This window comes from Seriola lalandi, unplaced genomic scaffold (assembly GCF_002814215.2).
Source record: "Seriola lalandi dorsalis isolate HSWRI2012SDOR001 ecotype SW California unplaced genomic scaffold, Sedor1 jcf7180002054906, whole genome shotgun sequence".
Classification (NCBI taxonomy): domain Eukaryota; kingdom Metazoa; phylum Chordata; class Actinopteri; order Carangiformes; family Carangidae; genus Seriola; species Seriola lalandi.
This window is the reverse complement of record NW_019525458.1, coordinates 68,157-94,210: the sequence shown is the minus strand read 5'-3', so window position 1 is coordinate 94,210 and position 26,054 is coordinate 68,157. Positions and strand designations below refer to the sequence as shown.

Below are 26,054 nucleotides of genomic sequence, written 5' to 3'. Positions count from 1 at the left end.
CCAGAGTCGGATATTGTTTCCCGTCTGTCCGTCCCATTCTCGTGGACACGATATCTCATAACTTCTTCAAATTGGGCACAAACATTCACTTGGACTCAAGGATGAACCGATTAGAATTTGGTGGTCAAAGGTCAAAGGTCAAGGTCACGGTGACCTCACAAAATGCTGTGTTGGCCTTGTGAACGCAATATCTCCGTAACTCCTTTAGGCAATTTCTCCAAATTTCACACAGCAATTCTCACAAAATCTCACACAAATTGTTCATGTTTTATATGTCTGGAAAAAGAGGGATGTAACCTGAAACTAATCTGAGTGGCGGAAGTATACAATCACTGGGGGTAATTCTAGCTTTTATTGTGCCAAACCACAACAGGGGTCACCTCAAGACGCTTTTCAAATAGAGCAGGTCGAGACCGTACTCTTTAAAATATCATTTACGGAGACTCAACAGTTCCCACTGTTAGCAAACACTTGGCGACAGTGGCAAGAAAAAAACGTCCTTTTTAAGAGGCAAAAACCTGGAGCTGAACCAGACTGAGGGTGAGCGGCCATGTGCCTCGACCGGTTGGGCTGAGAGAGGCAGAGAGTGAGAGAGAGAGAGAGAGAGCGGCGGGAAGGACCACCATGCAATGATAATGATAATAGTGACAGCAGCAGCAACCATTATAATGATGACTATAATACTACTACTACTCCTAATAATTATTATCATAATACATTTAGCAGCAGGTGTTGAGCAGGATCATGGGGTGATGGAGGGTTTGCAGTTGCAGATCCAGACTCTACAGCTCCGGAGGCAGGAAACTCTTTTCCCCATACACAATCATTGGAGAAGGAGTGGCTGTAAAAAAACGTGTCACAATCCACATGATTTATCATAACGATTTTTATCATCACATTTTGCTCCATTGCCTTCAATAACATGCAGAGAGTTTTCGTTTGATCCCATTCGTATGTGCAGGGAGGCAACAGGAAGTCAGCTGGCTCGGCCGTAGGAAGTCTCATTGTCATAGCTGGTTTGACTGGAGAAGGACTCTACTGCCAAAGCAGTTACACCTCTCTGCAATTAAACTGCAACAGCAAATAAGTTTAGCAAGGAAACTTAATTACAACCTGATTACATTTTCTATAAACGTAATGAGGATAAGTCTTAATGAAGTCTTTAAAACTTTCATCAGTCGCCGTGAAGGTCATTCATCTGCCTCTGATTATAATTATTCCTGCATCAGTTGGTGAATAGCTGGTCAATGCCATGGAGGATTTAAATCAGTCCTATGCATCATACAGGGGGGGCTGCACGCAAAACCATAATAACCACTGGTTAAGTGACCTTGGCCACCGCTCCTCTACGATATCATTACTGGGAGGACATTAAAGACACTCTCTCTGAGACACTCTTTTAAGACAGCAGAGTAAAAAGACATTTATTGGGCCACTGGCTTTGCGTAAGTGGACACACATTTGCTGTGAAACATGCTTGAAGGAAAAAGACTAAGTAGCTGCTGCTGAGAGTGACGGGGAGTCGTAAACAAAATCTATGAGGCCATTTTATTAGCAATACACACGTGTGACTCAGCTGTCACCGTTGGAAGTCGGTGAAGGAAAGGTGGAGCTACTGAAGAAAAGTAATGCCTAATTTGCTCAGTAAAGTAGGGGGCAGTCGTGGCGAAGGGACATGTGCGCTGGTTTTATGGTAATCCAGCAAATCCAAAATAAGACAGCTTTAAAAGTCAGTAGTTTCATTTCAAACATGGTATTAAGCTGCAAAAAATACCAAAATGCTCTCATCAAATCCACCACGTCTCCAACCGCTCGTTCACCTCAGCATCCATGGCTAAATTGAATGCTGAATTTGTTTAGCTCCCCTCAGAGTAATTGTTCTGAGCTTCATACGTCTGATAGGCTCGGCATGGCTTTCTTTCTGGATGCAGCCAAGCACCACTTTGACCAAAAAGAAGTGGTTGTAGTTTGATTCTTCTCCTACATAGTAAAAATCCCTTTGCAACATTTTCCCCCAAAATCCCTTGTCTTATAGGTTACTAGCTTTTCTAAAGACAACTTAGGACCCAGCTGTCTGCTCCGTTTTACACCCTGACAGTCTATTATTGTAATCAGTTGCAGTATTTTTAACTGGAAATCTCCATGGTGATACTAGGTTTGTCACGGTGGATGTTTTTTTCTATACATCAAACACACCGTTTGGTTAAATGACCTTGTCAAAAAGTGAGCATGTACATGTGCCAACTGTGTGTTGACATAGCAATTGTATCCATGTTTTTACAGCTTCATAAAGATTTAAGTTAGATGATGAAGTCATCCATGCCACAAGTCTTGAGCCTAAATTAGTCTGGAAAGTGGCAACTTGAGTTAATTTGATGTCTTTGTTTGCATTTAAAACGGGTCCCCACTACTGCTTTTGGAAATGATGAACTTTTTCTTTATGAGCAACATCTATAGAGGGTTGAGGCCAGATGTATTTAAGGACAATTAAAGGGTCAGTTCACTCAAACTACACAAATGGGCACGAAAATAGTACCTCTTTAAAGGTTCCTCTTTTTTTACACTTTTCTAGTGTTTTATTTGAAGTGTTGATCCATAAGAAGATATAAAAACCATCTCAGTGTAGTTTTACATCTCCTCTCTCCGGCTTCTCTCTGGAGCTCTAGTAACAACAGGTCGGTAAGCCAATCAGAAGAGAGGAGGCTCTGAGCCTCTCTTCTGATAGCTGACTGTTTTCTGAGTGATCCAATAAAAATATAGCAGATTTCAGGTAAAAACACTCAGAGAAACAAAATCCTGCAAGGTTTGGGTGGAGGGTCCAGGTGGACGGGGCTTAGTGACTGCTTTGTTGTGACATCACAAAGTTCCAAAAGTCCTAACGGCTGGTTTTAAGGCTCAGTTTCTGAATACAGGCTGTGTGCATTTCTCTGTGGACTGAGGCTTTGATACTTTCACAGTATTAATATAGAAGCTAGACTTGCTTTATAATCAAAGGACACGTGGCATCTACCTTCATTCTATATGGGACCTTTAAGCATAGGCTCCGGTTAGCATTGTTAGCACAGCTGGCGTCTCGCTCGAAGACTAATCTGAGGCTAATTCATTTGCTGGCTAATTAACTAGCTAACAAGCCAGGTATGGTACTTGGAGATAGTAGAGAAAATGATTTAGAATATCTGCCCTAAGTGTTAACTGAATATGAGGCTATGCAGTCGCCATATTAACATTTGCAGGCTGCATTCAGGGCTAAAGTCGTTATTATTTTCTTTCAAAAGAAATTCAATTTACCTTGTATTAAGGCAGGGACATGAATCATAGCTATATGTTAGCAGACTAAACTAAAGCTGTCTGAAAGGCTAGATATCACCAGAGGTAGGTGTAAATATATATTTATATTTTGGATGAAGGATCAGTCCTTTAAGCCTTTACACGAGAGAGAGAGAGAGAGAGCGAGAGAGAGAGATGTCAAACAACAGCAGTGAAGTTAACATCAGGCCAGCTTTGCACGCCATTCGTCTTTGTTATGAATGGTGCGACACGATAGAGTTAGATGTTTGTCTGTTTACATTTTGCTGCTCCCAGTGTGTTCAGGAAAGGCAACATTTACCTTCACCCCTCCTGTCTCTGTCTCCGTCTCTGAGGACACGACTACATGTAAACACCACACAATCCACAACTGAGATTTAAATGGCAGTTCTCCTCCTGTTGGAATCAGCCTCGGCCTATTTTCATGTCTAAAACGATCATCACTCTCTCACAGCATTGTAACAAATGTGTACATACAGATTGTTCCACAGCAAGACGTCACACATCAGGGTGGGGATGCACACTGTTATGTCTGACTTGCTAAATGATGTTATAGCGATGCCCGTGCTTTGATCTGGCCCGTTCGCTTTCAGATAAGCTAAATTTGTGTTTTGCGTGCAACAATAACAGTCGAGGCATTTTCTGTACAGTGTCAAACAAACAACTCACTAATGAACTGGTAGGTGGGCTCCGATCGGGAACCGTGCAGTAACACTTGGAGTCTGACAGAAGCTGCTAACACCAAAGACCTGTGCTTGTGTTCTGAGAAGACAAAGGTTTCAGTCGGTTTAATAAGCCCGTAACAGCTCGCCTCACTGTTATTGTGGCTGTGGACAACACAGCAAATTTGTGAGGTGGTTGCCATGTTGAGCTACAACGATGTTTTTTTTTATGTTGCCATGTTGAGCTACAACATGGCAACATAAAAAAAAACATCGTATTGTACTGTAAAGATGCACTTCAGGCCAACACTGCTGTGTTTTCTAAAGACCTCATCTTCTGGCTGGGCCTACTAAAGACTCAGTCACAACAGCATTTATAGGAGTGAAATTTCAGACCAAAATCAGTTGATTTCAGCTAGAACTGCCACAATTAGCATCTGGGCCCTTTCGTTCACCCAGCGCAAAGCGGCACAAAGTGCAACGCTCGTGTCTTGGCTAGTTTTCTCGTCTGGTCTAAGTTAACGAGGCAGTGTTTCGCTGTTATTTTAAGTGCGCATTCTGACATAAATGTACTGCATTCCACAATGTGCTGCTGTTCCAGAGCGTAGTGCCGTTACACATGACCGTTCCACTGGGTTTACTTTCATTAAATCGCCTGAAAACGACACCGCGCCAGACTATTACCACACACACCTCTTGATACGTCAGACTGGTCAGTTATAACTGAGGGTACAAAGGCATGCGTCAGTATTTCGCACCCGGGCCAGTTCGCTCGTGTGCTTTCACTTCGCTCACAATTCGATCAGTTTTCCTCTGCAGTTGTGAGATGGCAGTCTGATTGGTTTATTGCGTGTTATGCCAAAAACTCACCCATAATTAATGAAGCAATGAAGCAAGTGTTGCTTCATCAAGTGTAACCCCTTTTGACCCTTTGACTCGTCTGTAGGTGCGACAGTTTTTTCCGCCATAAACTTGCAATCCATGCACTTAGATCCTTGCACTGAGAGTTCAACTTTGACTTTGACAACTGGTGCCATTGATCAATTGTATTTAGTTTTGACGTAGTTTGATCCTGTAGAATCCGAAACAGTGGAAGCTAAAATGTCCGCCGTGTCCTACCATCCCATTTGATATACCCGTGCTGTGCCGCAGAAAGAGATGGTTTGTAATCAGTCATGAGATGACTAAAATCTAGCAAAAAACTTGTTTGAAATTTTCCTCACGAACAAATACAGTTACAAAAGTAAAACTCCAAGTGCAGCACGTGAGAGCGCTCCCTCTTCTTCGTCACACGTCCTACAGTGACCTCAGTCTGCAGCAATAAGCTACGTCACACTGACAGACGTGGTCACGGTGGCTATGAGATGTCTGTATACTGCACATCTGGACTGGATATGGACGTGTCTGTTGGGTTGTGTTGCACAGAGAATCAGAAAGCAGCTCTGAAAGCTAAATGAGACAGAGAAGAAAAAGATGAGAAGGGCAAAATGAAAAAGTAAGATTATATACTTATGAGTTAAGGCAACAAAACTGAGTGTCGGGAAACAGATTTAAAATTCCTTCCCACATTAATTGTCTCCTAAGAGTCCTGTGTGAAGATGACTCCCAGCATGCTCCTGGTGGCCCGATGCTAAGCTGTTGTTTATGGAGATTGCACCTTGAGATGGGAGGATCATTCAACTCTGCGAGTGCCATAAAACCCCTATGATTAAAACAAACCTGGCTGGACTTGCTCAGGGTTTTACACGTTTTGCTTTCTGTGCTTTTCTTTATTGCTCCTCTGAGAGTCAGCAGGATTCAGCCAAGAATGAAAAGCTTAAATATATTTAATTTGAAGGGCAATTTTACCTGTGTGTTTAAATTTAACTTTTGTTTAAAATGCACCGAAATATTTGTCTGTGTGTTTTGGAAACTTCTGCACCTATTAAAGCAGCTATTAAGCTCCAGACGTGAGTATAAAACGTGATGTGAGTTATTTCACCCCGTGGGGGGAATTCAAGATAAGATCGTCCCGAGATTAAACCTTGAAGTTTGAATCTTCACAGTTTTCTTAAGATAGCTCTGGCTAAATATAGCTCTGGTTTGGTATAATGACAGATTGCAGTGTTCTTCACTTTTGCTCTGAGGGGAGAATGACTGTGCAACTGGCGTCACTGTCCCCCACAGTGATCTGCACACTGGTGTCCAAAAGCCACCACATCTTTTCTTTTTCTTTTTTTTCAGCTGCCATTGTTCCTTGTGTCGCCTTTTCTCTCTGCTTCAGCAACATCTCTTCACAAAGAAGGGGAATCTGTGAGATAGGAATCCTTTAGAGAAAATTTCCCTGCACTTCTAAGTATCATGGTTGTCAAGATGAGACCACCCACCCAACCCCCTTGCAGCACAGCAGCTCAAAGTGAGACCACAAGGGGATATTTCAGTGCATTGGTTGAAGGTATATTGAACTGCAGCCTGGTTCCAGACCTCTGACACATTGATTCTTATAGATTCAAACAGGCTTGGTGCTGTGCTCAATGACAGCTGTTTCCTACTGTTGCAGAGACAACTGAGCCAATTAGAGCGCTGGGATTTAAAAAATCGATTTGTTTTTATTTTACTTTTTTTATTCACTAAATGTAGGTGCACTTGTTTCTTTTCAGCTCATTATGTTAAGTGCAATAAAAACTAAAGACGTCAACCCCAAAAGTCAGAGAGTCAGGATAAAACAGTAGGTTTTCTTGGGAAGCAAGTCCTGAAAGCACTAGCAGCTTCTCCTGCTGGTACAACCACAAAAAGCAACAGACAGCTTGTTAACCCACACTGGCTTTATTTGTCTCTTTTATTTGTGTTAAATCCAGAGGATTTGACGAAAAGACGATGTGGGCATTGAGGTTTTGGAGTTCCTGCAAGGTTCTGCTGGGAAAGCTAAACCGTAGTGATGGGAGAAACAAACCTTCATGAGGAACTGGAACACTGTGAAACAGTTTGAAGGGTTTGATACGATCAATATCTGCTGGTCAAATCCTTAGTATATCATCTGCATGTTTGGATTTCATGAGGCAATGATCAAACAGTCTTACTGCTTTTACTTTTAATATGTTCAACAAAGCTTTTAACGGATCAGTCTAAAGCCCCTCTTTCATTCAAAACCAGCACATCACCTCTCCGAGAAGAGGTGTGACTTTGTCCTATATGTTTATGAACTTACCACCAGTTTCAGTTATTTGAACCTTGTTTCCGAGAAATCATCTTTTATCTGTCATGATATTACAATACCCACAAGCCTCAGTTGCCATTGCCATTGTAGAAGAAGCCAGTTGCAGACACAGATCAGAATGGTGGCGAATTCAAAACGTTTCGTCATCGCAGATGTTAACAAAACAAAACTGGACTTGCACTTTTGGTGTGTGTTTAACACAGTTGTTCAAATTTTGAACTGATGATTTTCCCGGTAGAGTTTCATGCCAGTATCTTTTGATGAATGAATGGGACTTAACTCCTCCCCCCGACTCCATAACAAATGAATGGACAAAATGGGAATTCAGTTTTATTTCCAGCTAGACATTCGTTACTTCCTTGCTGCAAATCTTACATATTACATATTATACATAGCTGCATATGACAGATATGATACATATACGTCTGTAGATGTCAGACCCCTTTTTTAAAAGGGTTTTATTGAGTTGTTTTGCATTTTTGTTGTCATGGGTAACATTTCAAGATTCTCCTCCTCTGTCACTGACCAAAGACAAAAAAAAAAAAAAAAAATGTGTGTGCACCATGAGGGACATGATGCAGCAATTTGCGGCCGCTCTGCTAAAAATGGAAAGTCCACAGACAAAATGGCCCGGCCAGTGTCTTCCACGTGGTTCCATCAGGTGCTGGGAAACATCATTTGTCTGGATGCCTTTTTTTTTAAGAGAAAACACTTAAGATTATAGCTCTCCTTTAGAGATCCACTCCGTGTGTCTCATATATGAAGAGCTTGATGCTCGTTAAGTATAATGAGAAAATGGATATAAGCATCTTTTTTTCATATTTGTTATGATAGCCTTTATCTTCACTGCTGCTTAACTGGGCAATAAAGAAAACGAATGTGCCTCTGGATTCTGCCCTCTCATCATTTTTGGTGTGGCTGTTTGTGAAACACTCCCGTGCTCAGCCCTAATTTGCACTGCAACTGTTGATTTGTGTATCCTGTCAGGACGCTTTGATGTGTGAGAGAGATTGAGCTGCTGCTGGTCGCGGTTCCCTCTCTGATGCTGGGCAACTCTCCAGCCGTCCAGGCCCGGCGCCCAGAACTGTGCGGCATGGTGCCCAGCCACAGGCCTGCGGGGCCTCGGGGCACTTGAGTCCTACATTCACAGCCAGATCCTGCAGAGGCACGTTTCACTCCACCGCGCGCACACACGCTGTAGTAAACTGGCACTGGTGACGGCCCAGGCAGCGTTTTAAATATGCTTTTCTCTTTGGTACTTGTGGATTGATCACATGTTGCTCTGTCCCAAATTGCACCGCAGTATCAATCTGGACTCTCTACTTGCAGCCCAATGCCACACAGGGGGCTAAAGAGATAACAGATGATGGGGCAGCATTTATACAAATAGGAAGTCGCCTTTGGGAGGTGTCACTGAGGCCTTGTCAGGGCTGGACTCACCCAAACCTAACAAACTGAAGCTGTTTATAAGAAGTCAAACACGGTTAACGTCTAGTCGATGGCACAAGCAAGCATTTTCTCATAGATGTTGGGCAATTATGCAGGAAAAAATAAATCATAGAGGAGGCACAGCTACTGATATCTATCAATATCAGATCAGGGTTCACTACATGTTGCCATGCAAGTAGTAATTGGTTCAAGAGAATCTGAATTCAGGCACATAGAAAACCAAAGACAGACCCTGACATTACTTTATGTCTAGCTGCTGTCTCACTAGATCCTGTTACTCTAGTTCAATCTCACATCAAATCTTTGTGAAAAAGTGACACCTGTTACTGTGGTTTTCTTCCCATATTCCAAAATAACTGCTATTACTAATTTGTACAATTTTAATTTTTAATGAAATATAAAGGAGCTATTTGTAAGTTTTGCTACATAACTACATGCGAGTTCAACATCAAACTTCATTCATTTCCTCACCAGCAGCTGTCTCCAGAGGTGGAAACAAACAGCAATGTTAACTCTTGTCTCTATCACGTCAATTCTTCTGCTGAGGTTAGCATGCTAACCAGCTAGCCCTGGTCTGTCTTAGTGACTTTCCATATAGTGGCTTACTTTCACCTCCAGTCTGTCCTGAAGAAGTAGTGTTCAGAGGACGTGTTATAACCTCTCGTCTTTTAAACCCAACGATCGGCAAAGCTCTTGGCGATCGGCACTTGCGCCAAGCAAGAGAACATGTTGTATGGCAGAGAAAACTTACAAAATAGCCCCTTTAACAATGGTAAATTTGTTAGCTCTGACAACACTACAGTTCTGTTGAAGTTTTTCCAGCCTGGCAGCAGCAAATTACATGTTATTGTAGCTGTTTGCCCTTTTACAGTCAAGCTTCAAAAGAACTAAAGTGTGCAGTTTGTTCAATCACCCTGCCAGACCTGATTTTTATTTAAGCTGGGGTATTCATGAAATACCCTGCAATTGCAATACTCACCTACTCTTGTACCAATGAGGGTAACAGCACAAAGTCTTACCTCAAAGGTACTCATGGTGCACCTCACATGAAGAGTGATGTTAGCAAGAAAAGAAAAAAAAGAGCTTGTCTGAGATTGTCGGTTTTGGAAAGTTGCCAAAATTTTTCAGACCAAGTATGTGTCATGCCAAAATATGTTCCCACTACTGTATCTCATCTAGCTGCAACCTTCACTACAAGCCAGGCCAAAGACTTTTGTTGTCTCCTGATGTGTCATCTCAGTTTTGGCTGTCAACTACTCAAAATAAATGCATGTGCTCCCCAAAATAAATAAAAGAAAATGGACTTTTATTTAAACATTAACTTGAAAAAACTTTGTATTTAGTTTGATGATCACCAAGACACAAAAGTAGTATTATAAAGTAGAAATCCAGATGAAGGGAGATTGATTTTTGAAGATGTTTTTTCGTCACTTATCACAAACAGGAAACGGCAACACCTGCATTGAAATGTCACAGCCTTTGTATTTTGGTGGGACCACTGATTCCTTCATTCTTCATGCTTTCCTTGACAGTGTTTTTAATGCATTACAACATGAATAGAGCCATTCCCTGGCCCTGGTGTCAGGTGTGTTTGGGTGGTAAATTTCAGATCCTGGTGGAATAGAACAGCTCCTGTTGTTTTGGACAGGAGACGGTATTTGATCGTTAGAACACAAGGGATGACGGCGAGGTCAGTTGTTTTTCCTCTCGCACACAGAACTGCGACATGGGATTTTGCTGGCGGGGGGGAGCTCTCTTAACCTCCCTCAGATGACCTCCCTGGCTGTGGGTAATGAGGCAGGATAGGCTTTATGCTGCCCGGGTCCCAGAGGAGGAACTACCCCTCAAACTGAGGGCCAAACATTGGTCAACATGACCCGATCCTTCTGTTTAACTGAAGGTGAAATGGTCTGTGGACACAATTAAAACTTCAGAAGAAATTAGTTTCAAGTCAGGCCCCGATGTTTACATCTGGGACAATTTCAAATGTATGAATTTTGGTCTCTTGGTTGGGATCAAAGTCTCAGTTGTTTGTGTTTGTCGTCATCTTCTGGTTAGAACCCTCCACTGCCTCCTGAGAACCTACAAGAGCTTTCTCCTTCCTCAAGCTAGTCCCGTGTTCCCCCACCAGGGGGCAGCATGTCCTCACTTTTCAAACTCATGCTGCAGGATTTTCATGAGCTGCTTGAATCTGCCATCCACACTTCAGGCTCATGCACAAGCTCTTATGTGGCTGTTTAGAAGAAGACAAGAGTCTTTTTTTGTCAAAGGAGGTAAGAGCATTGTGTTCAAAAACACAATCCCCAACCCCTCTGATCACAGACACTGTGCCTCTCTGGCTGTGGTAACACTCCAGGCCTGCTCCTTTGCATCAGGATCAAGAGCCCACTAAGAAAGACCGAGAGCTTAAAACAGACGTGCCATAAGATCCAATCCCACTAATGGACCGTTGGTACAGACATTTTGTTCCAAATGACGTTGGGTTCCAGTCGTTTAATTTCATTTCTACAAATGTTTATCAAGGTGGCAACTTGGAGAAACACTGTTTGTTTAAGAGGATTTAAAAGATTAAAGAGAAATATGTTTTGAACCGTCTCGACAGGCTTTGAAAGGCGAAGAAGTCCTCGGCTGATTTTGAATACATTTTCAGATCAGCTTTCCCTTCACATTGTGACTCACTTGAAGCTTGACGAACCCTCTGCCGAGCTGCAGTCATGATGACTGCGGTGAAAGAAATAAGATTTAATTATGATATTAAGTATTATATGATTTTATTATATATTTATTATATAATTTTAATGTTGTGGATTCATGCCATGTCAACTGAATGGTGAGACTTCCCATTCCTATGACTTGGGCATGTTGCTTAGACTAGAATACTGACCGATATCTTCAACATGGAATGACATATATACTGTGTGTGTATATATATACGTACATATATATATATATATATACACACACACACGTACATTGTATTAGTTCACGGACAGCAGGCTCTGATGTTTTGCCTTATTGCAGTGGGGCGTAAGGCCACGTCAAACAGACCATAGACCCAGTCCATCGCTGCAGAGAGTTTTGGACAAGACAAAGATGACCGGGCTGTCAGTGCAAAGTGATGGGATGCAATGTGACGTTATCTGGTATGATGTGTTCAAGAGCATGTTCCTGGTAAATTGCTTTGTGACATCAGAGTTGTGTTTCTACTGTTTGCCTCTGCTTCGGTCGCGACAAAAGATGGAAGATATTCGACCGCGAGAACTTCCCAGAGCTCGGTGCTTTGGTACTGATTCACGGATCGGTAGCAACAGTACAAGTGTGTTGTAATTTTTGGTTTAAACTTTCCTAATGTGGGATAATATGAACACCGCAGCTTCGATGGGTCCGGAAAATCAGAACTGTGTCGTGTATGAGGCAAAGAAAAGGGAGGGGACAGTTTGGGCCACGGTCCGAGGAAAGTCAAGGGCCCAGTGATGCTCCTGTGAGGCCGGCGCTCTCCGCCAGAATAAACACCTAAGCTCATGAATACACACCACTCATCCGCACCCTGACCTGTTTTTCTAAGCCCTCTTTTCTCTCGCCACTTCTCACTTGATTGGTTGCCTCATTCAGCTCGAGAGCAAATACCATGTGTCAGGTCGCCTCGTTTTTTTTCTGTTTTGATAAGGTTGCACATGTCTCAGGGTTGAATCCACATTTTTTTTTTATCTTGCGGTTTACATCATTAGATCGTAACATTTAGGTGTAAGCAAGTGCTTTTCTGTGTAAGGGGTAGAAAAAGACTTCAAGATATTATTTTTGTCACATTTCCTCTCAGTACCGAGAGAATTTCCACCTTTCTGTGACCTAGGATTCACATATGGATGAACCATTATACACTGCCAATCAGCATGAACCGCCTATGTTTCTATTCCCTTATAGGTTATGTTTTATTCAAGAGTTATTTACATTCAGCTGAGAACAAAAGTTCAATAGTTGCATTCTGTTAATGGACTGGGATTGCGTAACAGCGTCGAGCCATCAGAGCGCTGCCATATTTAGCTCTGCGCGGTGCGTTGACAGGATGCAGTGAAGGGCAGCTGGAGGGCTTCAAAGTCAGGAGAGCCCATTGATGGTCCCCTCAGAAGTGGGGAACACGACCCCGGAGGGGTCCCCTCTGCTGCTGTGAATACAAATGTGGAGAATTAAGCAGAACACAACAAAAACATAAAACGTGTTTTGTTAAGGGGACAGTTCATGAACACATGCGTTGGGGAAGCTCGTTTAGCTGGTTTGTGGGTTTGTTACTGTGAAGGCCAAAGCATATGATCGTATGTATATGTACATGTCGGAGGATAATAGTTCCTGGTTGTGTGACTGTGTTCACGTGTCTCTGTGCAGAGGATGCGGGGACCTACTTTCCCAGCGTGAAGAGGGACCCGGGCCGGTACCTGCAGCCCTGCTCCGACTCCGTCAAGACCTGGCTGCACAGCATGAAGAACGCCGGGAAGGTCCTGCTCCTCATCACCAGCTCTCACAGCGACTACTGCAGGCTCATCTGTGAACACATCCTGGGGTAAGACTGCCCACACTGGGACCACAGACTGCCCCCCCCCCCCCCCCCCCCTCCCTTTATAAGACCAGGCCCCAGTCTGCAGTGCTTACCTTGCCTTAACGGCCCCCCACAGGATTTATTAGCTGAAGGTCCGCTCAGCCCGAGCTGCCACTTTCTGCTTCTCCCTCCACTCACAACATTCCTCACAGCTCTCGCATGCCATCAGTCATTCCTCCAGTCCTCGGTGGCTCACACACCCGCCTGGATTCACCACCATCATCACACATATGCTATACACATATACACATACAACCAAGAGACAGATGTAGAGACTAGCTAGTAAATATAATGGAGCACTTAGCAGCTACAGAGACAAATATTCTTGAAGCGGGAGAGTGAATGTTGAACTTGAATTAGTCAGGTGGCAGCAGAAAACTAAACTCATGGGTTTGCTAACAACAAGCTAACCATAACAACTTAATGAGGTGAGAATATGTCATGTTGTATATGTTTGCAGAGTGTTGTGCTGCCAACATGTTTCTCGAAAAGCAACGGATGCAGGTTTAAATGTCCGGAGGGAAGAGAAGCAACAACCGGCAGGTCTGCCGATTAAATACACGAGTCCACCTGCTCACAGTCAGCTGTTTGTTATCACTCAGCACTTCATTTTATAGCGGTAGGTGTGCAGCGCGAGGGATTATTCTCTTAATGGGCTTTTTTTGGTTTAAGGCAGGCTTTGTGTGTTCATGGCCTCCCTCTGTTCACAGTGAACTCTGTGGTGGAGGCTTATTTTTGTTGCCTAAGTCTCGTTACACACTCGATCGAGCAGCAAGAAGGCCTTGAAAAAACACGATGTCCGTGCGGCTGCTGGGACTGAACAAACAAAAGCCTCCGTGGTTCTTGTGTGAGGTGTTGTGATCTTACTCTGCAGTCGCACGGCGAGGTGGTCTGCCTTTTGAGCTCTTCGACTGTTCTCCAAAATGCAGGTCGAGTTAAGGCCGTCTCACTCTGGTTGCCAGCTTCACGTGGCCTCTGCATCCACCCCACCCCTCTCGGTTTCCTGTTAAGCAGAGAGCAGCCTGATCATTCCTGTTGTTCCTCAACATTTTCCCTTGCTCTCCTGCTGTTTAACTGGCTGCCCCCCTCCCTTCTCGTGTCCATGACCTCCAACGCCGCAGCGTGCATCATCTCCCAAGGAGAGCAGCTAGAGCCCCAGCTGTGTATGAATGATCGTGTGTGTGCTCAAAATCATATCCAAATCAGCGCTTCACAAGGTCAGAGGATGCAGATTGTGATAACTAGAGGAAATTCGCTTCAGCTTTATCTTGCCAGACGTGGTTTGCGGAGATGTCCTTCCTGTTTTATCTCCACTCAGAGTGTACCCACCTCTCTCTCTCTCTCTCTCTCTCTCTCTCTCTCTCTCTCTCTCTGTCTCTGTCTGTGTCGTGTCACTGTTGAGAAAGCACTTTTATTGTGAAAGACAGCCACTCTTGTTTCCCCACACTCTTCCAGAGAAAAACCCTCGCTCGCCCACAGCCTGGCTGCGGGCCAGTGACGGTCATCTGTGAGAAGTAGCACAACAAGGCCAGAGCTGTCTGACAGGAGAGCGCTGACCTCCACCCAACACACTGGCCTCCGACCAGATCAAGGCATTCACAGCTGGAGTGCCGCGCGGTTTCCCGGTTTGTTCGTTGTCGACCAGACAGAGCCGGAGGAGCTTCGACTGCGTGATTCAAGATATCTCCAAACACAGTTTTACATGTGAAAATCAGGAATGGGAGTCGAGAACCAGTTCCGAACGGTCCGAAAGCTGTAATCAGTTTCCGATTCACAGGTTCTGCTTGCTTCCACTGAGCGCCTAGGTAGATATCATCACTCACGCAACACCTTCAAACTAAATCCTTATTTCACAAGTTTTTGGCCAAACAACAAGCTGCAAATACAAACATCTAATACCATTTATCCCCATTTACCAACATTTATCACATTATTAAGTTGTTATGGCTGGCTTGTTGCTCGCAAAGAGTTGCCTGTTTACACAATATTCACTCTCCTCCGCTCTCTCTCTCTCCAATGTGTGACTCTTTAGCTGATGCTCCACTTATTTCTAAATCTGTCAGCCTGTGTCTCGGCTCTGGACAGCTACGGAGCTTCTTGGTGGATAATCTTAACTCCTGGTCCACTTAGTCACTTTTTCTGTAACGAGCTATCTTAAAATTAGAAAACTACTTAGCTTTTAGCTGTAGTTAGTAGCTGGTAAAGCGATGGTACGGTAAGTTATTACTAGGTGAGACACCCATTGCCTGATTTTTAAATATTTTAAAACTGCATTAATTGTTTGTTTTTTTTTTTTGCATCTTATGGGACACAGAACAACCTGTAGATACAGCATCCAGCATATGAGTTTTTGAAGTTGTAAACAATTGCCTGTTTACATATCATAGCAGACACCTGACAAACGCACGTCGTGTTGTCTGTGTGGTCTCTCCTGAGAAACAGAGCATCCAGCTGCTCTTCAGCTGCTAAATGTTCCACAAAGGTTCATCAGCTAGTCTCTGACTTTGTCTGACTGTCGCTTGGTCCCGGGACAGCTACTGGATTCGTGAGCGCCTGATCAGAAGAAAACCAAAACACCGAGATAAACGAGGCTAAAAAATGCTCCACAGTCAAATGCAGGGTTGGTGATAATAAGTGATCTGATATATTGTTAATACAAAAAAGATTTGCCCAGAATAATTGAAGCATTGCATTGTGGGACCTTATATACGCAGATGTCTGCCTTTCTAAATATCCAGTCTAGAAGGCAACCAGGATGCACCTGACCTGAGTGTAGATTGATGGGGAAGAATAGTACTTTAATCAATTTGAAATAAGATCTACAACACAATAAAACGTGCAAAAAGTAGAGGTGGTCTGAATATGAAGCCTTTTACATAAACACAGTGCGGTTCACGTCCTCCGTCGAGGCGAAACGTCTCTTGTCTACTGAGGTTGTCAGTTGTCAGCTGCTGCTGGAGGTCAGTGCCGCCCTGACGCCTCTTCCTGTGGATCCCCGGAGACTCTCCTGATGCTGCTGGACACTGTGTCTTCAGGCTTTCAGTCATTTGACAGAAGCACAGCACCCACGCAGCGAGTTGTTCTGCTTCCTGTTGTGATGCAGTGAAGGGTGAATGGAGGTCCCTGGTTGTTTAGGGGGTTTTAAGGCACTGGTCGTATAAAAGCATCGACCCTGAGGTTGGAGGCCGGTGGGAAAGTTGTTGCATCGCGTCCCCTCTCTCTGCCTCTCCTTGTTTCCTGTTGTTTACTTAGTGTCAGATCTCTTACATGAGCTTTTAAACAGTCGTAAATAAACCGTTGCATCAGTCTTTATCATAACTGCTGAGAGTGCACGCACGTGTTCATACATCAAACTGAGTAGTTTACATGCTTCCAAGTAAGACGTCCTTCCTGTTTGGTCAGGCTTCTGTTCGCCTCTCGCTTTATATGGAAGATTGTGCAGAGGTGCCTCTTATATATGTACTGTACTTAAACATATTCTATACCGTAGGGCTTCTTGGATACTTCCTGCTCTCGTCTCACTTGTTCTCATAACTGCAGCCCAGTGGGAGTGTACACAGTATATTACCCTCTCAGAGTGTTTACTTTTTTCAGACTAAGTACTCCCTGCGCAGCGCTGTATGTGTACACTGTTTATTGCACCATGCTTTCCATCATCTGTACACACTGTTTAGCTTCTCTGAGCTATTTGTGCTTGTGTTAGTCAGTGTACTTGGATGCTGTCCAGGCATTGTCCTGTCGCAGAGGTTAACGTTGTTTCTCTGGCTGTTGCAGGAAGGATTTCGAGGAGCTGTTTGACGTCATCATCACAAACGCCCTGAAGCCCGGTTTCTTCTCGTTGGTGCCCCAACAGAGGCCCTTCAGGACCCTGGGTGAGTATTTTAAAACAACAACAAATAATAACAAATGGCCATCACTATTTCCCATGCAGACATCTTTATTGTGTTCATAGTGAGGAAAACATTTGAGGAGCAGGAACCATAGACTTAAACTATTAATATATGATCAAAGTTGTTCCTGATTTATTTTCTGTCAATTATAAATCAGATATCTGCAAGTGTCAGCAAACAGGAATGAAAAAAAAAGTATTTTTATAAGCCTGAGGTTTTGACTTGAACAGTTAGGACTCTATTTTATTTAAGCATCAACACAAATCACAACATCAGACATCTTTTATGTTCTACTACGAGAAGCGTAAATACATTTTCGGTTCATTATGAAACCGTGGTGGATGAATTTAGTCCTGGCGATGTGGTGGATTTACCAGGTGGTAAGAAAGAAGGTGTGTTTATGTTCCTCCACGACGCATGGCAATGTTACGCAACACACAATATGCCACAAAGGATGCTCTGACCTTCTGAGCGTTTCCATGTCCCACCTGACTTTTCCAAACATTTAAAGCACATTTTTGTTTGTGTTTGCACACGGTGAACCTGCTTATATAGGCGCATATTGCTGTCTTGATAATTTGCCCTTAAAATAACTGAAATGATGATCTGATGATCTTATATTGTGGACGATCTCGCTTTGGAATATGATGCGCACTATACTCACATACATCACCTCAATAATAAATAACAGCACTGTTCAAACTGTCCACTGCAAAAAAGTGTGACGCCATGTATATGAATCGCAACTTCCAGTCCGGACTTTCACAATAAAACCGGAGCGGAAACAGGATGCAAGTTGTCTTCGAGATTGGACGTTGGTCCAGTGTGACACGTGGATGATTCACTCATGAGTCGTTTTTATGTAACTGTGAGAGATACCAGCCAGTTTGGAGTCTTCACACTTATTATCTAACTTTGTTAAAAATCCCAACCCAATCTGCTTCACTGAACATTCTTTTTGTTTGTCCATTTTTTGGTTTGTTTGTGTTTGTTGTTGTTATTTTTGCGTGCACAGCAACAGCAGGGCCAGCCCTATAAACACAAATGACTGTGACTGACTGACTGACTGACTGACTGACTGACTGACTGATAGAGTTGAGGGAGATCAGGTTACACTGTTGGGTCAGCCGAATGTTACACTTCTCACTCCCAGAGAAAATCAAATATACAATCTGTATGTCCATGTGCAGCATCATATCCTAAAATTTGGGCAAATAATATCTGTAAAACTATGTGCATGACTAGATAGCACTTAAGGTAAGTAATATAATGTGTCTGTTTTTTTTGGGGGGGGGGTGAACTGACCCTTTGATGGAGTAGTGCTTTTTTATCTTTAATATCCTTTGTATTATTTCCAGATGTCGTAGGGAATCAGAGCTCAGATCAGATGTTAAATCAAAATTTGTATCATCTGTCAGCGTTTCATTGGCTCAGATCCTGGCCAATCAACAGTCCAGTTACCTTCGTGGGCCCCCCTCTCCCCTCCCCCCTCCCCCTCCCTCTCCCTCATTAGCCCAGGCATCTGATCCTGCAGGCTCATGTTAAAGGTGTGCACTGACAGAAAGGGGCAGCCCCGCTGGAGCGCTCCCCTCATCTGGATTGTCTTCCTGCCAGCAGTAACACAGGGGATGCATTATGTGTGAAGACAGGATGATCTACTCTCTAAAATATTCTCCCCTCTCTCTCTCTCTCTCTCTCTCTCACTCTCACTCTTCTCTTCTCCCTTGCTCTTCCTGAGTTTTGCCACGTTGGCAGAAAAAAAAAAAAAAAAGCATCAGGGATCTGCTCTTCCCCTGGCCTCCACACAGACTGGCCACTCCTTTTCTTACTTGGACACATCACTTGATATTCTGCATGCTTAAAATTCTCTCTTTTTTATTTATTAGCCAGTAAAGTTTTTGTAGGAGAATTTGACACAGGAAGTTTATGACTTTAGGACTGATGGTTAAACGCTTTCCAAGCACGAACAGCTCAGTGTCGGGATGAATTTGTAGGGAGTTTATACAGCTGATTATCAGCTCTTAAATTACTTAGAAGAACTTCCACTTCTTGTATTGACTGAATCGTTTTCAGTGAGTACTTCACGTGATCTGTCCATGTTCACGTGGGCTTCCTCCCACAGTCCACAGACACGCAGGTAACTCTAAATTATCTGTAGGTGTGCATTGTGCCAGCCTCATGCTCAATGCTGGGATGGACTCCAGCTCCCAATAAACGCTTCTTCTGTGTTTTATTTGAAGTGTTGATCCATAAGAAGATATATTTGTGGTTTTAAGAACCAAAAACCATCTCAGTGTAGTTTTAAATCTCCTCTCTCAGGCTTCTCTCTGGAGCTCTAGTAACAACAGGTCAGTGAGCCAATCAGAAGAGAGGAGGCTCTGAGCCTCTCTTCTGATTGGCTGACTGTTTTCAGAGTGATCCAATAAAAAATATGGCAGAGTTCAGGTAAAAACACTCAGAGAAACCAAATCCTGCAAGGTTTGAACGGTGGGTCCAGGTGGGCGGGGCTTGGTGACTGTTTTGTTGTGACATCACAAAGTTCCAGAAGTTTTTATTTACAGAAACAACTTGTTTATGTTCGTCACACTGCAGCCAAATATTTAGAATACGCATCTGGCAGGTCATCAGCAGTGCATCTGTAGCGAGCCCCCTCCATATCGAACATGTTAACACCGAGTACATGCAGGGCTCGTCAGTGTGAGTGTGAGTCGTAGTGAAGCTCCTGTGGTGCGTTAGTAAGACATATGTCATATCTGAATCACTGTGGGTTCAGATTCCGTGTTGCTTAACAATGCTTTCTTGGCTAATGTCAACAGTCACACTTCAGCTACCGTCGCCATCTCCATAGTGCTATTCATTCAACCACAAATAAAGCCACAGTCCAAGCGAATAGCCATATCCACAGCCACAGCTTCGACCAGCGCGCAGCAGCTGTGCTCACAGCCAGAAGCTGCGCAAACTGTCAGAGCTCAGCTGAGGAATGAGCAAAAGAAAAAAAAAAATCATCTTCTCTCCTTTCTGTGAAGTGCATTATGGCAGTGTTATAAGTGCAGAAGCAAAGTAAGGGGTTCTGGCACAACTTCACCGACTTCCAAGGAGCACTGAGAAAGGAAAAAGTCTGAAGACATTAAAACTCCAGCGACAGTTGCAGTAAACTTTATTAGACCGAAACGTTTCAGCTTGTGGCCTTCAAACAATCACATCACAAGTAACATTTAAATAAGTAGAAATACACATACATATCAGCCTGTGGGGCTTCTTCAAAGATGGTCATGTGGTTTCAGGCCAATCGCCGACATGGTTGCCACCATGTTTAGTTCGTAGCCTGGAGAAGTGAAAGTTGAATTTATTATGAGGCAATATCCAAAATTTAACATCTCGATACAGTCCAGCACAAATAGGAATAAACACCCCCACTGTATTTTAAGTCTCAGGAATAAGCGATGCTGCCATGAAACTGCAGTTTAGCAGCAGTTTTATTTGTCACATGCCAAAGTACAATGTAGAGTAAGCAACAAACTTCTGATATTCTTCTGATATGAAAAATATCGCATACGACGGGAAATTCCACAATACTTAAGCTCAAGCTGAGAGAACGTATATATGTGAGGAAGATGAAAAGAGAGTAGTAGTATTTCAACAAACTGTCGAATGTCGTCATCATCTTCATCATCATCTTCATCATCATCTTCATCATCTTCATCATCACCACCTTCTTTTATTTCTGTGAAAATGCCACAGGACATCTTCAAAGCTGCCGCTGGTCTCCGCTGCACATTTCCAGACCACATACCTCTCATTCCTCTCTCTCTCTCAAAGTCCACTGTCCTCACAGCTGTTACCGCCACTGTGTGTGTGTGTGTGTGTGTGTGTGTGTGTGTGTGTGTGCGTGTGTGTGTGTGTGCGTGCGTACACTCCTACATGTGCAGGTGCTCATCACTTGTTCTTTCACTCTCTCCTGTCACAATATTTGTAGCATATTTAACCTCAGTTTGAACCTGCGGCGCCCCGTGCTCTGCAGAACGCCGTGGTTCTGTCTGTGAGGGTGAGGCTCTTCTTTCATGCTGCTGCTGCTGCTCTTAAATACCAGTCAGTCAACTTAAAGACCACCGCCTGTCCAGAGGACCAATTACCTACTTCCAGGAAAGTGGTCTGTTGATTCCTATATAACGGCAAAAGACAGCATCAGACCACATGTTAGTCATTTCTTTAGTGTAATTGTTTTTAAATGCGTGCATAAATTTGACTTTATTCCTATTTCTCTGGTGTTTTTTCAAGTTTGACTCATTTAAGAATTTGGTTTGTCAATATTGGTCAGATTTTCAATCATTATTTAAAATAAAAGTCTCTGCTTGGAGGGAGTCCTGGCAAGTTTATACAGCACCATTCAGACACAAGGCAAGTGCTTCACAGAGGAGTGGAAATACATTGAAAGTAGAACATTAAGATGACAGTAAAATGGCATTTAAAAACAATAAAAAAAAATTTGAATGAATAAAAATAAATGTTTAATAATTTATCTTTACATTTAAGAATTGTACTGATTTTTTTTTTAACCCCTAAGTCACAATCCAACTCCAAAAATGCTGGATACTACATTACCCACAATGCAACTGAATAGCATCTCTTCATTAGACTCTCCATGCTTAGTGAACCTCCACGCCACCAGTTCGTCACATACGTAGGCTTTCTGTTCAAAAATCAGTACTCTCGCAACCCTGATGACATCACTCTGACATCACTATGACATCACCGCGGTTCTTTTCTCCACCACATGCCACAGAAGAGAAGATGTAGATAGATACCTTATTTATCCCCTAGGGGAAAATTCATGTGTCCATTAGCTCATTGTTGATCATAATAAAAACAGCTCATAATAAATAAACAATAATAATTAAATTAGTCCAATGTAGCTGCTTTCTCAGTGAGTATTTACCATAACAAGTAAACTAATCTTCTAGTGTGAAATCAACGTAATGGCCCTTTAAAATGCAGCATTTCTTCAACAACAAAAAGAGAAAGGAAAAAAAAGGAAGGATTTAAATCATTTTAAATGTAATGAAACACACTTTGGAAAATGAAAAACATCAGGACTACTGTTTCGGAAGTGACGCATCAGCACTCCCCATTGCAATTATTGTAATTAGAGACAGTGAAATCTCTACAGCAATTACACATGTCTACGTGTTCTCTGACAGGCCCTTTGAAATACGCTGTAGTTCCTGCTGAAAGAAGCGCCGCACCACAAACCAGACCCGCTCCAGTCCACATAATAAAGACCACCTGCAGCATGTTTGTGTCAGTCTCATATATAACTCAGTCACGTTCCTGTGTGTCAGCACTTCACGCTAGAAAAAAAAAATGCAGCCAATAAATAACCACAAACCGTTAGGACAGAGTGTTTCAGCGTTTGGGGAAATTACCGAAAAATACAAACGCAGCCCACTAATTATCTGATTAGAGTTAAATGTCTGTTTCAAACGTTTCCTCGAAAACTTTAAACTGCACCACTCAGCTCTGACTGAATTCAGTCCTGCGTGGGAAAGCAGCTTCTCCGTGTGATTGATGAATGAACTCCACTCCAAATCTCTCTCCGCAGCTCCTCATGTGCAGTACACCATCTTTAGAAAGCACGCCGCGCTCCTGATTGATTCTGCACGTTGTGATCAAGCCACGAAATCACTATGCACGAATATATTATTGTTATTTTATGTGCAGAAGTTAGAGTTGGAAGCTGCACTGATCAGTGTTTTTACATGAAGAATTGGTGAAACTATGTTGTTGATCTCATGCACTGGTTTGTCAGGTCATTGTTTTGGTTTTACGCCCCATAACTTTACTATTTGCTTCTTGTGTCAACCTCGTTCCCGGTCATAGAAAGAAGCTGTTTCTCAGTGAAAAAAGTTGTGATGAACCCACTGCGCATTACCTCCCCAGCACCAAACAGCTGACAGGCACAGTTAAAGAGCAGCTGGGAAACATAGTGGAGCATTTAGCAGCTAAAGAGCCGGATATTTGGTGAAGACCAAAACAGAGCTTAAAGGAAAGTGGATATTTGACTTTCATTCATCAGATACAGAGACAACACTACTTACTTAATGGTGGTAATATGTCAGTGCTGTGTTTACAGTTTATCATGTCCACTTTCGCCATGTTAGCATGCTAACATGCTAACTTACGATAGCAACCATGGTAAAAAAAATTACTTGCTCAAATCAGCATTTTAGATTATTTACATTTTGCTTGTGAGCATGTTAGCATACTGATGTTAGCATTTAGCTTTAGAGCACAGCTGCTCATTCACCACACACCATATATAATGAACAAGTACTCTAAATTGCAATTTTTTGGACACCTACTTTTATTATAACTTACTATGATAAGTTTGAGTCATCACTGTCGACTGTTGGCCATTTTTTAACAAACTGGCGCATTGCATTGTGGGTTTATTAGCAGAAAGTAGTGTGCATTTACACTCTGAGAATAGAGATACTCAAAATATATTAAACAGAGAGTGATTTCAGACACACTTGCTCTTGTTTAATCATCTTTTCACTTTGTAATTTTGCATCTTTGAGTAGTTTAAATCATTTTGAACCAGGCTTTTTTATACAACACCACTGTTGTACTACTGTATATTCCCCAAAGTCAGCAACATTAGTGTTTGTACAGTAACAGTGAAACCAGAGGTTGGACTCTTCTGAACTCATTTCACTGAATCACATTTTCTTCTACACAATCATAAAACATGTAGCTAACAAGTGGAAAATCCTGAGTCATTATTCATGAGCCGGGTGAGCTCACTGTGACTTGGGTGTTTTGCATGGCTGAACGCACGGCTCCGACATTCTTGGAGGGTAAATGTGAGGTTTTGGAAGCACTCCTGAACTTCCACGTGGTGTTGTAGAGCGCTTGGACTGAGACAAAGGGGGACATGGCTGGGTCTGAAGGGGGCGAGTCACCACTGCTCTGCTTTCACTCACAGCCTGGTTTTCCCCTCCACTGCTGAGCTGAGGTAATGGCTGCTGGAAGAGGGTTAGTGCCCCAAATCAGAAAGCTTATCTTTCCCTGTTTAATTATATAGATATGTTGAATATATACATTTATTTGAACTGTAAACAACAGGTTTAGTTTCTTGGAAAAATAAAATAGAGTTTAGTTTAGTGTGCTTTTCTACTCTTCAAGTCTATTTCCTTCCCTTTTACGTCCAAAACCAACGCGATTGTGTGAATGCAGCCAAAATGAAGGTGACCTACACTCAATACTGTACCTGAACGCATCCTGTGTGGACACAAATGGATCAAAATGGAGCAAAATCAGAGAAAAATAATGTTTTGTGTCAGTATTTTTCTGTATTGTGTTGCTCATCTCACAACCCTCCCTGCAGGAGAGTCCTAACCTGTAGCTACTGAAGCAGTCTCTCTGTCCATATGATCCACACTCTGCCTCTGCTGCTCTGCTTCCCTGTGAGCCTGCGGCTGAGAGCTGTGCTGAGGTTCGTTGCTGGCTGACTGGTCATGTAGCAGCTGGCTGTTTGGCCAAACTGTGCAGACTGATTTTTTAAAAAAATATATTTTTTCTCTCCTCCAGTGAACGACGTGGAGGAGAGAGAGGGGCTCCCTTCGCTGGACAAACCCGGCTGGTATTCCCAGGGCAACTGGCCGCACCTCCACGAGCTGCTCAAGACCATGACGGGAAAACCAGAGCCCAAGGTAAGGCCGGCCAGATCGTATATTACAGGAGCGGGCAGTCTGAACTCTCTGGCTGAAGGACATCTCCGGCTCGCTTTGAGGTTTAACCTCAACTCCGGCTTTGGCAGAGGCTGAAAGAGATGAGGGCTTCATAATAAATCAGCTCAGGGAGATTCACACTGGTGTGATGGAGAGGAGGAACGTGGCCCTTGGCATGACTGTGGACAAGGCTCCTGTGTGCCAGCATGCTGTTTGTACTGCAGCCAACTCCTCATACCAGCTTCTTATGCACAATGCAGCCTATTCTTTTTATTGTGATGTCTCGGGGCAGACAAAAAAAAAAAAGCAAAGGCCCAACAACTCAAAGCAAAGTTGGCTTTTTGTTTCAGGTAATGTCGACAGAAATGCAATATTCTGATTTGAAGATTTAATACTTGATCACTAGAACTCCTTTGACAATCGCTGCTTTCAGCTGAAGCAGAAAAAAAAAAATGTCACAGTGAGCGGAGCTGAAGAAAACGCTGATTCATCTGAGCCTTCAACGGTCGAAACATTAGCCAGCAACAAGAAAACCTACATCAGACAGTCCAGTGAAAGCTCCTTGGCCTGTGGCTCTTTGTTGAGGAGCGGAAGCTGCAGTAGCTGTCCCGCACTGTTGGGAGCCTCATCTGAAGGGATTTTATTAAATGGGGCAGTGGTCCTGAGCACGCTCATAAGGGCTGTGTGAAAAATTCACTATGAGGTTCAGGAACCCCTGATATAAACCACCTGTCAGACAAATACACGAATATTATAATTTCATTCGACAGCCTTCAATATAAAAGCAGCTTCTGATTTGTAACACATTTTTTACTCCCGACCACAGCCGTCTCCTTAACCCCAAACGATGACATCATGTCTGACTTACAAGCTTAAGGTTAGGGCACGGTTTAACCACAATTAATTACAGCGGTTTTTTTTTTCCACAGTTAGTGATAGTAGTGAGATGACAGGAAACCAGGGAAAGACACAGGCAATAACGGTCGCCAGAAACCTGCAGTGAGGTATCCACAGGTCAGCTACATTTAATAATATTAATAATACTAATAATACATTTTATTTTATGCGTAGGCAATCGTACACAGCTGATAAAACTGTGTCAAGCTTGTGTGTATTGTGGTGTCTCACAGTGCCATATAATAAAATGACAAATCAGATCAGGCACATGCAGAGTCCACCCAACGATACTCGTCATCACCCACACCCACAGCTCCCTCCCCCTCCCTCCCT

General features: G+C 43.0%; 1 protein-coding gene across 1 annotated transcript in view; it reads left to right on the top strand.

Moving 5' to 3' along the window:
• Positions 1-26,054, top strand: part of nt5dc1 (5'-nucleotidase domain containing 1) — a 57,257-nt gene that overhangs the window by 18,807 nt on the left and 12,396 nt on the right. Inside the window, exons 7-9 of the mRNA XM_023430509.2 lie at positions 12,994-13,168; positions 16,979-17,076; positions 24,685-24,806. Of these exons, the coding sequence (XP_023286277.1) occupies positions 12,994-13,168; positions 16,979-17,076; positions 24,685-24,806 (395 nt within the window). The remainder of the gene's footprint in view (positions 1-12,993; positions 13,169-16,978; positions 17,077-24,684; positions 24,807-26,054) is intronic.